Genomic DNA, 16,660 nt, shown 5'->3' on the forward strand with positions numbered 1-16,660 from the left:
CAAACTCGCCAATATTAAAGTCAGAGGGTGCCTAAAAGGTTCACTTGTTATCACTATTCTCGCCAGAGCTGTATTAATCAACTCTCGGTGGAATAAATGTCACAGAAACAGGATCTGAGCCCTGAATTGGAAGAATGACTGACAGGTACAGGAACACCTAGAAGGAAAAACAACTAATGACATATTTTTGACCCTTGCAGTTATAATGGATTATGTAGCATGGTTGGGTTAAACTGCAACAAGACATACAGTATTTTTCTTTTAGTCAGTTTAATTAATTCTCTTCCAGCGTCTGCATAACTGGATGGCATCTTTAGCAAGTTGGATAAAAGATGAAAAGAAATTGTTCCAAATAAGCTAGCCTCACATTTGCATTAATTTACTATAACTGACTGCGTAAAAAGCTCTAAAACCCCACAAGGTTTGGTTTAATACACAGAACTTTAAGGGACAAGTCTCGTCTTAAAGGTTATGAATCAAAGGAGACTACGGAGTAAAGACCAAGAGACAGTTGAAGAGGAAGTTGAAAGGCAGAGGAACTGAGAATTGAGATAGGCGGGGTGGGCGGTTCACAGTGGCTCACTGCCATCTTTAGGCTGTCTGACACATGGGTGATGTCTCAAGCCTATTTCCTTTCTTCAAAGCCTTGCGCTGATTAGGAAAAAGGTTAGCGGGTGCCACTCAGGGTCACGGTGCCTTTGTCTAGGGAGTTGTAATTACTGCTTTCTGGACTGCAAGAGGGTGGGAACAGGCCATGATTTAATCTTCCTCTCTATTTACGAAAATAACTTCCCTCGCTGAGATTTTCAAGCTTTTTTTAAGGTCAATCAGTTTAGTATCTTTAGAATCTAATGAGTGCCTTTGACAAGGAGGCGGTCAGATCAGTGGTGGATACAGCTGCAAACTCCATCCTCATTCTTTTTTTTGTCAGTCTTTACGGTGCGTTTTGATCATCAGCCGGCTGTGTTTTAAGAATATACACAGAGTCTTCACAGAGACATCACACTGACATTGAAGGTTGAAGACAGATTATACATGACACAGTACAATGTGCAATATCATTATTCTAATTTGAGGATGACGATGGTGGTGAAAAAGAAAAACAGGATTCCGCAGTAGACGTGATTTATTTTGGGATGCAGATGTCGTGCACGTTGCTGTGAGGGAGTTTTAGCTGTGGAGTGCAGCAGCTGCTTCAGAAGGGAGCGTGTCACAGGGTGAGATGTTGATAAGCAATGCATCTGTTGTCACACAGTCAGCATGCGTGCGGGGGGTTTATGTGTGCAAACATGTGTTAAAGGGTAGCAGACATTAAACAAAAATGTTTGCACTTTGTTGGCAGATTCTCCCCAGGTGTGTGTATGATTGTGTTGTGAGGGTGTGAATGCTGTACTCACAGTCAGCCTGTGCACAGATGAGGCAGGCGGTGGTGCTGTTAAAGAAGGTGAGAAGGCCGGCCACAGCCAGGCTGATGTCGGTGTTAGTTGGCCTCAGGTCCAGAGTGGTAAACCGGGGGAACTGAACCTTCAGAATGTCCTCTGGAGCAACCTTGACATAGGGTACCTGCAGAGAGAGACGCTGATGTCAGACTACCTGTTGCATTTTAATCATTTGCAATTGATTGACAGTTCGCATTCATGCTCACGTTTACGAATGCAGCAGACGTCTGCAGACAGGACGACCGTAAAAGAGATCACAACAAGAGAAAATGTGAGTGTGAAGTGCAAAATAAAAATAGCACAATGCAAGCAGACAGCCAGAAGAAAGAGTAACTCAGTAGAAATCGATTTAATCTGTGATAAATTGCAAGCACGGATAACCCAGGGGTCTGCTGCAATGTGCATATTCAAAACACACATATTTTCAGTGACTGAGGCATTGAAGCTCATGTAAAGTACAAGTATGGATCTAAAAACTTATTTTTGTTCCACCCACACGAACAAGCCCTTGCTGCAGAAATCTTCAGTATAACACCCCCTCACCCACTGTTACAAAACATTTGTTTACCCGGCTCACTGTGAAGCAGCTCAACTGCGTGTTGCAGGTGTCACTTTTGAAACACGCAAAGTATCACAGCATTTCTGACCAAATTACAGGGTATATTTTGGGGATGCTGTTTGATTATTGCGCAAGAAAAAAAAACAAGGAGTCATAATCAGTGATGTTTATATGATGGAAACACATCTATCACTGTCAGGTGTGCACTCTGAACACTGTTTCATATGTCACAATTGGGTGAATTGGCTTTGTACTCCGGAGCCTGGTTGTTCAGGAGTAATCTGATTGAATTTGGGATTGGATCAAATCTTGAAAATGGGTTGCTTTGAAGAAAAAGATTCTGAAAACAGATGAAGTCTTGTAATCCAGTCTTGGTTTTGATCTGGATCAAACCTTCAGTGTGTGTTCAAAACATTTTGGTAGGATTGGGGTCCTCAAGAAGAAGGCTGGATTCAGGGTGGATTTCAGGAACAAAATGTGATAAAACTTTCAAATCGGTCAAATAAATACACAATTATTTACATTTTACACCTGATTTCTTTAACTGTTACAATGATAAAGTAGCTAAAGTGGACATTGGGCTACCTATTCAACCTATTCAGATGGTGCAGATGTACTTACTTGACTGAGGACTCGAACTTGACCAGTCAAGATTATAGCCCACTGTTGGGCTATGAATAAGTACTGTATGTATCCAGATGATTGCTTTCCTGATGCATTGTCCCAAAATTTGGGAACTGTGTGTGACAGATGCTAAATCTTTCTACACCAGTAATCCAAAATGGGTGTGGACATCTTTACACACCCTTGCAGCTTTAAGTTAGCATCTTACAGGAACACTACACCTCTTAAAATACTATTTCTATATTAATAACTCACCCCGTGTTATATTGAGTTTGTGAAGAAAAATTAGTTTTTCTCAGATGCCTTCATGATGTACGAAGAATCCAAAAACGGAGAAAACTGTTGATGAATTGAAGTCATAGGGGTCCACATTTAATAACAACAAAACTATATGAAAACATCGTTTAACAAACTCTCACACAACTTATGCAGTATAATCCGAGTCTTATTTATCCAGTTGTGTGCTCAGTAATTCCCAAACAGGCAGGCTCTTCTGACGCGGAATTAAAGTAAAAGTAAGACCTAATCTACGCTCTTTTCAATGACAGACTCCACTGACAAACACAGTTTTTGCTTAGAGTTAAAGGGAAAATAAGTTAAGAAAAATATAAAAGATATGATTGATTATTGATTGATTATCTGTTTCAGTGATGTGATTCTTAAGATTCTGAAAAGGAATTTTTCATCTTGACTACGAGACAGTTAAGTGTTTTAAAGAATTAATTTTCTTTCAGAATGTACATTGATCTTTTGATATATATTTGCTGTTGTTAAACGTGATCATCTAGGACTTAGATTCATTAAGAGTTTTCTCTGGTTTTGGATTCTTCATTCACCAAAGGTATGAGAGAAAAATAAAGTTTTCCTCACAAATTCAACATAACAAGGTAATCCTTTAACCTCATAGTCACTGTTAACATTTAATGAATGTATTGAACTAGTCAAAACAATAGAAACTGTATCTCAACAGGTGACTCTGTACATCTAAAATCCATATCCCCATATGCTCAATAATAAACAATATACTTAAAATTAGACCTCATATATATCGACTGACACGCTGGGGAAAACAACACATTAAAAAGCAGAAACATATGTAAAAATGTGCATGTATTGCCAGTAGTCAGAGCAAAGATCAAACACAAGAAGTAAGTAAAAGAAAGCCAGCCAAGCCTTCATACACAATCGTCTTCAGTGAGATTGATTGCTGTGTTATCACAACGTAGATTTGCTGTTGCTATATAAATATCTGCATTCCTTAGCCACCCCTAATGAATTTATCATACCACCCCCACTGCACTAACAGGTATGTCTAGCGCAGGCTCGTCTCGACTGTCGGAGTGGAGGTTAAGTACACTGCAGCTAACCTTGCAGCCTTCAACGTTCCCTGAGCACAGCAACAAATCTGGACCGGAGCCACCCACAAATCTGCTGAACTTCAGAAAAAATCATAAATTGCATTCCATCCCAATTCAAACATGTCTGCCATCTATTTCCCTCCAATGAAATCCATCTCTGCTTCAGTTCTCCATGTGATGATGTGAACCGATACATGCTGCCAGGGCTTACAGTGAGGCCTGGGAGGAGGAGAAGCGGGGAGAGACAGAGAGCGAATGAGTGTGGCAGGTGTCGGGTCGGTCAGCTGCCAAGGCATTGCAGTAGAGCGCAGTGGGGCTTGAAGGGGATGCGGGAGGACATGCTGGGTCCGAGAGGAGGGACAGGGAAGGGAGCCTCTTCATCATGGCAGATTGCCTGTCTGTGTGGTTCCCAGCGCCCATACATTGCTTTCTCCCTCGTCCCCATATCCCCTCGATTGGTTTTCCATCCCTGCCCATCAGGGTGTAATGGAGTCCCTGGGTGTCTGGATGGATGGAGGTGCGTCCACTACTGACAGCCCCTGCTGGAACGCCATTCGGTCTTCTCAAGGAGTCCTAAAACCTGGGTAATAGCCGTACACCACACTGGGGAAATGTGCCCCTGTTCAGGTGTGTCCTTCATCTTCCCCGTTGCATTTGTACAATTTCTCACTATCTTTTTCTCATTTCTGTCTCTTTCTCTCCTGCTCCTCTGCGCATCCCAGATTGTTTACTCTTTTTTCCCACTTGTCCCCTTTTCCCACATGCTCTTTCCTTCCTTTTCAGCACTGCAGACTGGTGCTACCCGACCCCTTTCACTTAGAAACCTGACACGCTTCGATAGGCTGTATCTGAGGCAGCAGGGGGCTTAGAAAGCAGCTTACACAAATTCACGCATATTCCCACACACACACAGATACATTCTCACTTTGTCCTTTTCCATCCCACTGGCCGGTTGGACCCTATTGCTACCAACGCCCGCATCTCTGGGGACTCAGTTGGCTATGAGTCTTGAATCATCATCAAGTTCCACAGCATGCAGCCTTGACTCACACAAATATTTAATTAGACATCCTGATATATTTCCCAAAAAACATATGGAAACTGGAAACATTTCATTAAGATGCAAGAATTCACTTAACCTGCATGATCGCTGTATTTTAAATATAGCTTTTAGCATTTAGCACTCACAAGGGAGCTGTTGGCTAAATGTAGCTTATAGTGAGGCTTTATCTATACATCATGCCTTAACACACTCCGCCCCCGGTTACAGCAATATGATTAATTGGTTGTTAAACTGTGGCAGTCACTATCCTCCTCATGTGGTGGAGTGACAAAGTGTTGTGAATCAAGACTTGAGTTAAAACAGGGGTACTCCAAGCAGAGAAAATCAATCTCCACATTACTAACAGCAAGTTGTCTGCCACATCAAAGTCGCTTGCCAGACTTCTTATCTGCAACCAACAGCAAGTATCAGTCACTCTGCTGGTCGATTAATCCCGAAAATAAAAACAGAAAAATCTTTCCTACATGTGTCTTTGCAGGGCACCGCTTCAAAGACTCTGAACCGAACAGCTGCATCACTTTCAGTGGAGTTCTGCAGCAACACTCACACGTTCGCCATGCCAGCAGTCCTGGGTACTAATCTACAGTGAGTCAGCTGAATGCCAAGCTGGCACATTTTAATCACAAATAATGACTTTCTGATTTACTGTTATGGACAATGCCATTCTTTGTTTGGGTGTGTGATGATTGTTAAAGCTGTGCCAATCAGTATCTTGCAATAACAATGGATCAAATGACTACGTGTAAAGTGAAAAGGGTCTCTCGTAGTCACAAACAGAATATCATGAGCCCTGTAGTTCCTCTCATTGTTGCTCAGCCAATATGTCAGTGGTGTGTTCACTGCTTGTTTCAGCAGCCCAATCAATGCTGCTTACAGGTTCTGTCTGTCTGTAATTTCTGCATGCTCACAGTGCATTACTGGCATCATCATTCCACCATCTGCAGTGACTGATTGAGCCATTCATCTTCAACATAATTGAGACAAGATGTCACAAAAATCCTTTTGTCTTACAGGGGTTATTCTTCTATTTCAAAATAGATATTCAATCCATTCTGTGGCTTACAAATATTCCTACATGTATTATTAATTTATTTCAATAGTATTAGTGGAGACAGCAGTAAAATTCAGGCAAGTTTTGCCGGTGTTCATCTATTAACAATTATTAGTAGCAATGTAAACAACTTGTAGATAGTAGTAAACAAGCTGCAATTCAAAATTAGATGGAAGTGTCTTTTAAAAGCATCTGCTCAGGGCAGTCGTACTATTGGTGTGGGAGTGAAACTAATTACATCTGAAAATTGTGAGGGGAGGAAAATCTCAGGCAAACAATAAAGCCCAAGGTAACCGCTCCGCTTTTAATAATCTGCTAGCTTCACTGTAAATAGAACTAAATACCATGGCGACTGCTGCGGAGGAAGACAGGCGTGTGCCAGGGGAATGAATGGTGGGTGAGGACAGGGAGGCTGAGTGCAAGTGAAAGACAGAAAAAAGGGAGGGATTGGGGAGAGGGCTCGAGAGAAACTGACAGTCTGACTGACAGAAAAAGAGAGCAATGAAGTGAGCGACATAGAGGCCGAGACGGGGGAAAGCGTGTGCAGGGAAGGAAACGTAAACACACATAATAGACAGGAACAGAGAGTGAGGTATGGCGGAGGGCTTGCAATCAGCGCTCATTAAACGGTCTCATTGAATTTAGCGGTTTAAAATTTGATTCTGTTGTCAAAGGCAATCTGTCTCATGTTCTCCGCTTTATTGGTTCATTTCTCAGGACATACAGGGGAGTTTCAGGGGATTCAATAACAACATCAGCATTTAGCTTTGTTATTGTTTGGTCTCCGTGGACAACAAATGCATTTCAAGTTAAAGCAGAGTATTGTGGCTCTCATTTATTATTTAGAAGATGCAGTACTTGTTTGCTATAAGAACAGGAAGTCATAAAAGTTGTTTATGCTGTAGTCATTATGTAATAACTAGAGTTGAGTATTGGGCTTTTTGGATGCCAAGTGAAATATATCTCCAACACCAACTATCAAAAACTGTGTTCAGACTGAAAACAGCCCTCCATCAAAAAACATGTTTTATATAGATATATAGCAGAGCCATAGCAATAACAGAGAGATAGAGTACAGGCACTTAAGAAGAGATCAATAGAAGCAGGGGTCTACCAAAACAGACAGGACCCCAGGTGCAGGCTGTGCAAAGATACTCCTGAGACAGTTTAGCACATAAGAGCAGGGTGTAAGATGCAGGCAGGAAGAGTGTACACAGAACGCCATAACCAAGTGGATGGCATAGTGTACAGGAACATCTGCACTAAGTATGGACTGGAAGTCCCAAGGTCACAATGGAAGACACCTCCTAAGGTGGTTAAGAATGACCAAGCTAAGGTCCTGTGGGACTTCTTGACTGATTCTGACTGCCAAACTGGTGATGGCTAACCAACCGGACATCGTGCTGATCAACAAACAACAGAAGAAGGCAGTGGTGATAGATGTAGCATTTCTGAGCAGCAGCAACATCAGGAAGAAGGATGAACACAAGAAGCTCGAAAAATAGCAAGGGCTGAAAGAGGAGCCAGAAATGATGTGGAGAGTAAAGGCAACAGTGGAGCAGCACTGGAGACTGTGACCCCCAAACTGGGAGAGTGGCTCCAGCAGATTCCAGGTACAACATCTGAGGTCTCGGTCCAGAAGAGTGCAGTCCTAGGAACAGCTAAGATACTGCACAGAACCTTCAAACTCCGAGACTGTCAGTGTGTAATGGTGCCTGATGGCGTTAGAGGGAAACATGGATGGACAACAGCGTCAGTTAAAGGGGGCTGTCACCGACTGTCACCAGGGAGGCTGGTGTTCACTTCCCGTCTGAATGATGTAAAGCACCCTGTTATTTTTTCTAAACCTAGCCGCGTGCTTTTGTGGCCTTAACCTAACTACGTGCATGTATTGGCTAAATGTAACCATGTGGTGGTTGTTGAAGGAAAAAACATCAATTTGCACTGTTGTACCGACTTAGCGTGTTTATTTTGAAAGAGACTTTGTGCAAACTGTACATTTCCTGTGAAAATGGAAGTGTATTTTGAAAAGACACAATGCATGTAACAAGCTGAAGTCGACACCGTGTTCCAGAACAACATCAACAGTTAGAAGTAGACCTGGAAAGTCCATAACCAAGCAGCGATATGTGCTGAGGTCAGAGTGAGAATGTGTTGCAATGAACTTAACAAATTGCAATTCTTGATACTACCAGATCTAATATGAAGGTGTACTGCAATTCTGCATGAGGTTTGTGCAAATGGTGCTGCTGTACCTCAGCAGAAGCCATTGCTTGACTCGGTATGTTAATCAATAATCTATGTCATTATTTTCAAATGTATTAAAAAGCAGAAAAGTGTAAGTAAGATGAGTGTAATGTAGGCTGCATCACTGTTGACTCTTATAATTTATGTAAAGTGTAAGTAAATGTCACAAACTGGTTCAGTGAATGTGAGTACACACAAAAGATTTACTTACAACAACCATCATTTATTTAATTAGATCAGCAAAGTTAGTAATGACAGTAATGACAGAGATGCATGAATGTGTGTCAGTCCTGCTGTGGAGGTGCTGAGGGTGCAAAACCAAAAGGCAATGATGCTGTCTGCTGTGGTTAAGGGAAAAAGCGAGTGAATACATGGGGCAGCTTTTTTTCCATCATGCCAGTGACCCTCCCATGTCAGCCAACTAGCTGCCTGATGAGTCTGGCTAGGACAGCTTCCAAGACAGTGGGAGGGGCGTCACATAAGTCATAAAAATGTCATAGTATAGTATGTCATGAAAAACGTTAATAAAAAGGTCATTAAATATGTCCTTAAAAAGTTATTTTAAAAAGTCATAGTGTGTGAAATTTTTCTGTGTAGCCCTGATGTTAGATAGGTGATTATGGCCCTGAGCTACAAAAAGAAATATAATCTTGGAAGTCCAATTGGAGTAGTAGATCCTTGAGTTTAAAAGCTTATCAGACAAAACACTGCAGGGCTGGAAAGTTATTAAAGACAAGTTATAATTTCATCCTTTGTCATTACAATTATCAGGTAAACAGAAATCCGGCATTTGCATTGTAAAATAATCTATCAGGGATGTGTCCTTGCATCATGTTCTGGCCAGCGTCACCAAAGCCCTTTGATACACCACTGAGTCAATGCAGAGTCCAGTTCACATGAATGAGGAGCCTCCGAGGGCTTAGAGATTTTGTCATCACGATTTCCTACTGACAAGGTCCAGTGTGTAGGATTTAGTGGCATCTAATGGTGAAATTGCAGTAACTTCTCCCATGTACCGACCATATAGGAGAACTACGGTGGCTGACATGAAAACACAATGGCCCTTTCTAGAGCCAATGATTTGTCTCTTTTGGGCTACTGTAGAACAGCATGGCAGACTCAATGAAGGAGGACCTGCTGCGTATGTAGATATAAACGGCTCATTCTAAGGTAATGAAAATACAACAGTTCCTGGTTTCAGATGATTGTAAACTAATAAAAACATGGTTATGAATACTATATATCATTTCTGCCAATAGACGCCCCCAAAGCCTACACACTGGACCTTGAGATAATAATCACTGTCTTAGGCACATGTACAATTGCTGCGTGTTGAAGATATATTATGCATGATTTTCTTGGCAGGTATTAAAATATATATTGTTTTGGTATTGAACTTCAGGAAGCGTACTGACACCAGTCTTGAAAAAACAATACCCACCCCGAGTTACGACGAAAAATTAAGGGGTGTACCTGCAGCCCAAACCACAAAAGATACAAGCCTGTCCCTTGTTTTTTCAGTGTATGTATGACACAGAAGGAGTCGGCTCACTCTGTGTGCTCTTGTCCGTGTGTGTGTGTGTGTTTCCTGCAGTGTGACAGAAAGGCTGGCAGGTCTGCAGACAGAGGTTTGACAGGCATTTAATGAGGAAGCTCTCACAAGACACAGGCTTTGCACAAGTAAGACACACACACACACACACACACACACACACATTGATACACTCTTGCACACACAATGAACAGTGGGGAAAAGGAGGTACCTTTGTCTGGCAGCAAAAATTCCTCAACCCAATTATAACGTGCTTACAATATACTTGCCTTAATTACACTGAGATTGCACTCTGATCTGCTCAGATTAGCTATTAAAACAAGGAATAAAACAAACTGGCTCATTTTCAAATTGCCAAGCCAGTGATGCGCTGTTGGCCGCTTGTTGGAAACAGCCAGAGTTTTTTTATTGCTTTGTATAAGCTTACCAATACCCTCTGATAACCCCTCTTCAATGGAAAATTCAAGGTTACATTCAAGAAGGGGAGTTTCAAATCTGACCGGGCATTAGTGAGGAGACTGTTGCTCTGAGCTGGAGTGAAGGTGAAAGCTAATTTCCCTTCCGTCCAGTACAACAAGCTGTGGGTTGCCTCGGTTGTTGAGCTGACAAGCGCCCAAGTCATTCTGCTACCTGTCTGCTGTGAACCTAACAGGAGCCTGCCGGGAGGGGGTCCGAGCGAGGGGAGGTGAAGGGGAGGTGGATGTGCAGCAGTGCCATATGGAGAGCAGAGACATAATGAGCAACTACATCTGTTGGCTTGGACTCAGAGGGGCAGCAATACAAAACTCTTTTTAATAAAGTATCACCGCACTTTTATGGGTCTTGGAACGTGCTGGGCATGGCTGAAGGAAAGCTAGCATTAGCGCTGCTGATCAGTGATGCTTGAAGCGACTCATTTACATTATCGCATGTTGACCTGGCTATCAATTAGCATACAACACAGGCTTGGCAGAAAGACTGAACTGTCCTTGAAAACACTATGCACCGCAGCCAAGTGGACAGCGGCCATTCTGTCTCAGTGAGCTGAATACAAGCTTTGCAGAGGCCAGACGGAGAACAGTTCATTTACCGTCAGATATAGCTAATCAGTCTGAAGATCATCAGTTGTAGACAACCAACCAATAGCAGAACACAGAGCATGAAACCTGGCTGGATGTAGCCCTACTGCCAGCCAGAGAATAATGTTGGCTACTGAGCATTAGAGAACAGATGCTGTTGGAGACATTGTCCATCAGTCAGCAACTGTGATGCCAAGGCTGGAACGCTGGAGTGGAGTTGGCAAGGGTGGCGTTACAGGGTGGCAGGAGATGGAGGAGGGCAGGTGGTAGTCTATTATGTCTACCTGATCCCCTTTCGAACCAAAAGGTTTATGGGAGATTTGGGAGACCAGCTGTTGGTATTCAGAAAAGGCAGGAGAAAACCTTGTGGGAGAGAAAGGGGAGAGATGAGACACCCGAGATATGAGAGTGTCACACCGCCCAACCAACAATCTCCATTCCGGCCCGCCAGCTCATCCCAGTCTCAGCCCATGAAGCCAGATCTCTATTTGTGGTAGTAATGATCCTGCATCACGTCCCTGCGGTCAGAGCCGAAGCAGACCAGTGATAAAGATGAAGTGGGCTGCGGATCCCATGGTGCCTTTTAGGAGAGTGGAACATTGACCACGAGATCTCTATCTCATTGATCAGCCAGTTCAGAGAGAAAAAAGTTGCTTTCCTCCAGAGAGGCCTGTTCCCCACTCCACTGCCCTATTTCAGAGCAAATGTCTTTGTGAGAAAAGAAAGAATTGCTTTTTTAACTCCCCTGTTTTCCTACCAGCTGTGCTGGTATTATTGCAAGCAGTGAGGATAACTGAGAGAAAGAAACCACTAATTTGATGTGGGGAGCTGACTCAAGCCTCATACCTGATTTAACGAGGCAACATTTAACAGTAAATACGCTCTTAAATGCCTAATGCAGTTCTAGCTGTGTTTATCAAGCATTGAAAAACATATTTGTATTGTTGCTTCTGTAATTTTCTACAGGGAGGTTTGAAGGGAAAACTTTTTTTTAATTTAATCTAACATCCGGCTTAGTCTAGTCCTGGGAACCTAGCCAAATATTTGACTTACACCACCCAAACGAAGCACAGCTCAACTTTACACAACAACACTGATAAGCAGTTGGCAGACAAATCTTGGAGAACCTGGCCTTTGAGTAGAACACAAACATGTTGATGGGGAAACAAAAGACTCAGATGTTCTTAATGAGTTTCAGTTCACAAACTGAAAACGGCAGAGCATTAATTCAGCGAGCAGCTGGCAGAAAAAGATGAGCGACATCAGCTGGTTTAAGCATTGTCTCCTTCCACAAAAACCCCTGTTGCTTGACACAGCTGACTACGACATAACAAAGGCAACATTACAACATGGAGCAGAGTTCCTTTTCATACTCTTCATGACAACAATCAGCTAAATTGAAATCCATTTTGCTTGCTGCTCACCTGGGAGTCACTCTTTTTTCCCTTGCTTTCATCTCAGTGATCAAATCAAGAGACTGCTTCCTGATGACAAGATAGTGGATTTGGATATGCACATGGCGGTTCTGCTGGTACGGCCTTGACAAGACAGATCAATGGTGTTGTGAGAAAAGGGTCAGTAGAGGTGCAGACGACAGCTGTGCTCCTCTAATTATGATCAGGCAGAGACAGAAGAAGCACCTGCGTTTTGTTTGCAAGCAGACTCAGACTGAACAGAGGAATCCTATACGGAGTGACACTCAGCTTGACATCAACATTCTTTTACTCAACTGTACAAACAGATTTGTGCACTTGTATGCCAAGGTGTGCAAACCTTATATTTATATATGAAATTAATTATGGTATCATATATCAGTCATCACCTGAATTAAATTAAACTCATTATTAATCATTGGTTTATGTAGCTTGAGCAGCTACGAGTATTAAGACAAGCACCTGAAGGTAAAAAGCGTCTATGTGCTACATTTGATTAATGTACAGAATACTGTGCATACTTTCATATTATTCATCAAACGATCACATATATCTTTAAATAAATGTTGCCGTTTCATGTATGACAGGAAATACTTCTGAGATTCAGAGATAAATGTCTTCACATGTGTGTTCTTAAAATTTTAAAACAACAACTGCAGTGATTGATAAATTGGCTTATCACCAATCAGAGCTGTCACTGTTTGATCAAACATTAATTAATTCATTTTCAAACTTTACTGACCTGTTGAAATTCTAAATTTACAATCTATAAATGCAGCAGACCATTTATAAGCCAGCAGACCGTCTGCAGTAGTTTGCCTTGTGATCCAGCAGAGGGTGCTCTAAAATTTCACTATTAGCTTGATCCATTGGATGCCCTCTTGACCTCTCAGCAAACTAAGCTTGAGCAAAGATGCTAATGGTGCTAATGTCTGTGTGCAAAGCTGTCCTGAGTGGACGATCACGAAGCCAAAGCATCTGAGAGTATGGAAGTATTATGGGTTCTACATTAGACATGGAAAAGTGAGGTCGCTTTCACACCTGCCCTGTTTGGTTTGGTTCGGTTCAGTCGAACTCAACTTCATTTGCCCCCTAAGTGTGATCCGTTTGGGCAGCTGTGAACACACAAATTGCAATCGGGTGCGCACCGAAACAACCAGACCGAGACCTTTATGAAGAGGTGGTCTCAGCCCAGTTAGAACCAAACTGTTCGTTTGTGGAGAACGTGTTCCGACCTGGATCTGAACCAACTGCAGTCACATGACACATTGTTTGGGTTAAACATGAGCATGTTACAGTCCTGGAGGATTATTAATGTGCACCTCCTCCTGTACTGCCTTAATATGCACATTCAGCACATCCAATGCATCAAAACATTGTTTTCTAGTTGGAGCCGCGCCTCGTTTTCAAACTGCATGGTTTGACTAAAATGAACAATGACAGCAATATAGTCCACGATGAGCAGCACTAAAATCAACCTGTGTAGTTGTCCCTCCATTGTGACATTAGAAAGTGTCACATTTATCCTGCAAGTGTACTCTTCTTCAACGTTTAGTTTACTTCCTGGATTTTTCCCACATGGAAATTCTGACCAATCAGGTGCAGCTTTCTCACACAAGGCATTTTATCTAGTCTGTTTGTAAATGCTGCCGTGAGAACACAAACTAACTCTAGGCAATTATGCAACTTTCTAACAAAATGGGTCCGTGGTTCGGACCAATGCAGGTGAACAGGTCTGAAAGCATCCTAAGTAACAAAGACAAGGCTGTTCGTCAACTTTGTACGAAGCAACTAACTGTCTTACTCTACAACGACAACAGATCTGCACCTGGTAACATTAGCTTGCCAACCAATTTATGTGGCGGAGACACCACAGAGCAGCAAAGCAATGACAGTGTACAACCTCATCTGACTGCCTACTGCTCGGCACACTCAGCTTCAGCAGGTTGCCAGAAGTCTGTAAAAACTGCCAAGATGGCAAGATTTATATGCAAGAATATGCAGCCCACTGGTATTGTTTGAGGAGAGGTGTTTCAGGATCTCGTGATGGAACTGGAGCACTGATATAAAATTCCAAGTCACACCACAATCTCAAAACACACACAAAGCAACTGCATGACACCACACGGGACCTTCTGTCGGTGGCATTTGCATGCATTCGAACAAATTGCATGTCATTTCAAGTTTGTTTGATCTTGCTTTTGGGGAAAAGTGACAGCCCTGGTCACAGACATATTGTTATATTTGCATAAATCTGCTGATTAGTTAGAAAGTAGGGGCAGGTAGTCTAGTGGTAGGAAGTAATTGCAGTACATAAATGTACAAGATATTACATAATGTACATGTACATAAATTACATAATCTGTCCACCTGAGGACAGTGACAAGTTAGTGGGAAGAAAAAATGAACTTCAGGCACTCATACGTAGAGCAGGAACAAATGCTTAGTTAAAAAAAGTTAAAAAGTTAAAAACCTTTTTTCAAAAAATATGGCTGCTTACATCAAAACACTGGCCAGTTTCGACCATAAGGTCTTTATCAGGGTGCAAGAGGGTGGACAGGAGTCCAGCAAACATTTATAAACATGGTAGGGGGTGTCACCCAATCCTGACTGATACATAATAGTAGGCGGATGACAGCAATTGATCACAGTGAGAGGCCATTTGAAGGTGACACACCTCCATAAGTGTTCAGAGGAGAAAAATACCATCCTGCGCTAAAATTAGAAATTACTAAAGAAAGATCAAAATTACATACATCATATAAAAAAGAAAATACAATCCATTACTTAAAATATGAAGTTGCATTCATGCAGAAACATAAAATATACAAAAAAATAAATAAAAATAAAATAAGGTCTGTGTGTCTGACCATCTTTGTCTTACTGTATGATGTTCAGGAGTTACTGATCTGTTTAAAAAAAAAAAACATAAAATGATGATGATAATGATAACAACTTCTCCAAAGTGACAATATTTTTAAATGTAAGTGTTCAAAAAAATAAATTTAAGTTATCTTTATCAAAGATGATTGCTTTCTTTTTCTGTGAAAAATTGCATAACAGCTGACATGTCATTGGATCAAATATCGTAACTTGAGTCTGCCTCAAAAATCCACTATTAGTTGGGTTGCAAAAATAACTATTGAAACATTATTCATGGAAAACCAGATTTACCCAAAAGAATGCAGAAAACATTGTATTTCATAGCAAAATATAATAGGTAAGCAAAATATGACAAATACATAAACCATTTCAAACATGAACATAATGGTGAGGCCATCTTGATCCTCTTGGCTAGTACTTCAAATACATGCTTAACACCTGTTAACAAGATCAGCATTGAAAAATAAATGGTAGATTTTAAATACAAATCTAAGACCCCTCTCTTAAATGGCAATAGTAATGACCAATGCAAAGTGCTTGGCTCATGTGAAACCTATGGACACTAAATCTAAAAGCATCTGCTGTTTGAGTTCATGTTTGAACAAAATATTTACAGTATAAAATAAGTAGGAAGATGTCTGTCACTGTGACCCTGAATACATCACAGTGCACTTCATACATTTAATTCTCAGTAGCACTGATATCATAAAATCATCCACTGTATTATACTGAGAATTTTTAAATGACACAAAAGGGAACAGCCACTGACTATACTGACCTGCCATTAAGTAGCACTAGAAGTTCATAAACTCTAGCTTGATGCACACAGTAAAGCTCTCCTGTTTCCAAAAAGGGGAATAAATGCAGGAGGGATGATGCAACTCCACTTCTGAGACTTCTTCACTTGAGCACCTGCCATTAAACCTTTTTCTAACTTTCACTCTTGAGTCTAAGATCTAATTCGTAAGACTTTCCAGCACAAAGACACAGGCAGACGGACACAAATACATAAAACTAAGTAGCACTGAATCACAGAGAACGTCTTTGGACCTTTAAAAAAAACACTGGAGGACAAATTTGATGGTTCCTTTCTTTGGATCCTAATGAATTCTAATGATGACATTGGATGTCGAGTGCAAAAAAAAAGTGAAATAAATGGATGAAACTTCAGTGTTGGGATGTGAGATGCATTCAGCTGTGGGCTAACGTCATACATTGTATTAAAGTAGAACTGAAAAGCGAATTTGCATTACATTTCATCTTTACGTGTCTTCTCTGAATGGGGGATAAAAAGAATACTAAGCTGTGAGTGTCTAAGAAATGCAGAAATCCTATTGAGATTCAACAGGCACCTTACTGCTCCTGAACTGCCACAAATAAGCCAGCTGCAGCT

General features: G+C 41.5%; 1 protein-coding gene across 3 annotated transcripts in view; it reads right to left on the reverse strand.

Moving 5' to 3' along the window:
* Positions 1 to 16,660, reverse strand: part of grik4 (glutamate receptor, ionotropic, kainate 4) — a 421,740-nt gene that overhangs the window by 127,879 nt on the left and 277,201 nt on the right. For all 3 annotated transcript variants that reach the window (XM_049576055.1, XM_049576053.1, XM_049576054.1), the window contains one exon: positions 1,398 to 1,563. In XM_049576055.1, the coding sequence (XP_049432012.1) occupies positions 1,398 to 1,563 (166 nt within the window). The remainder of the gene's footprint in view (positions 1 to 1,397; positions 1,564 to 16,660) is intronic.

The sequence above is a fragment of the Epinephelus fuscoguttatus genome, linkage group LG5 (genome assembly GCF_011397635.1).
Source record: "Epinephelus fuscoguttatus linkage group LG5, E.fuscoguttatus.final_Chr_v1".
Lineage (NCBI taxonomy): Eukaryota > Metazoa > Chordata > Actinopteri > Perciformes > Serranidae > Epinephelus > Epinephelus fuscoguttatus.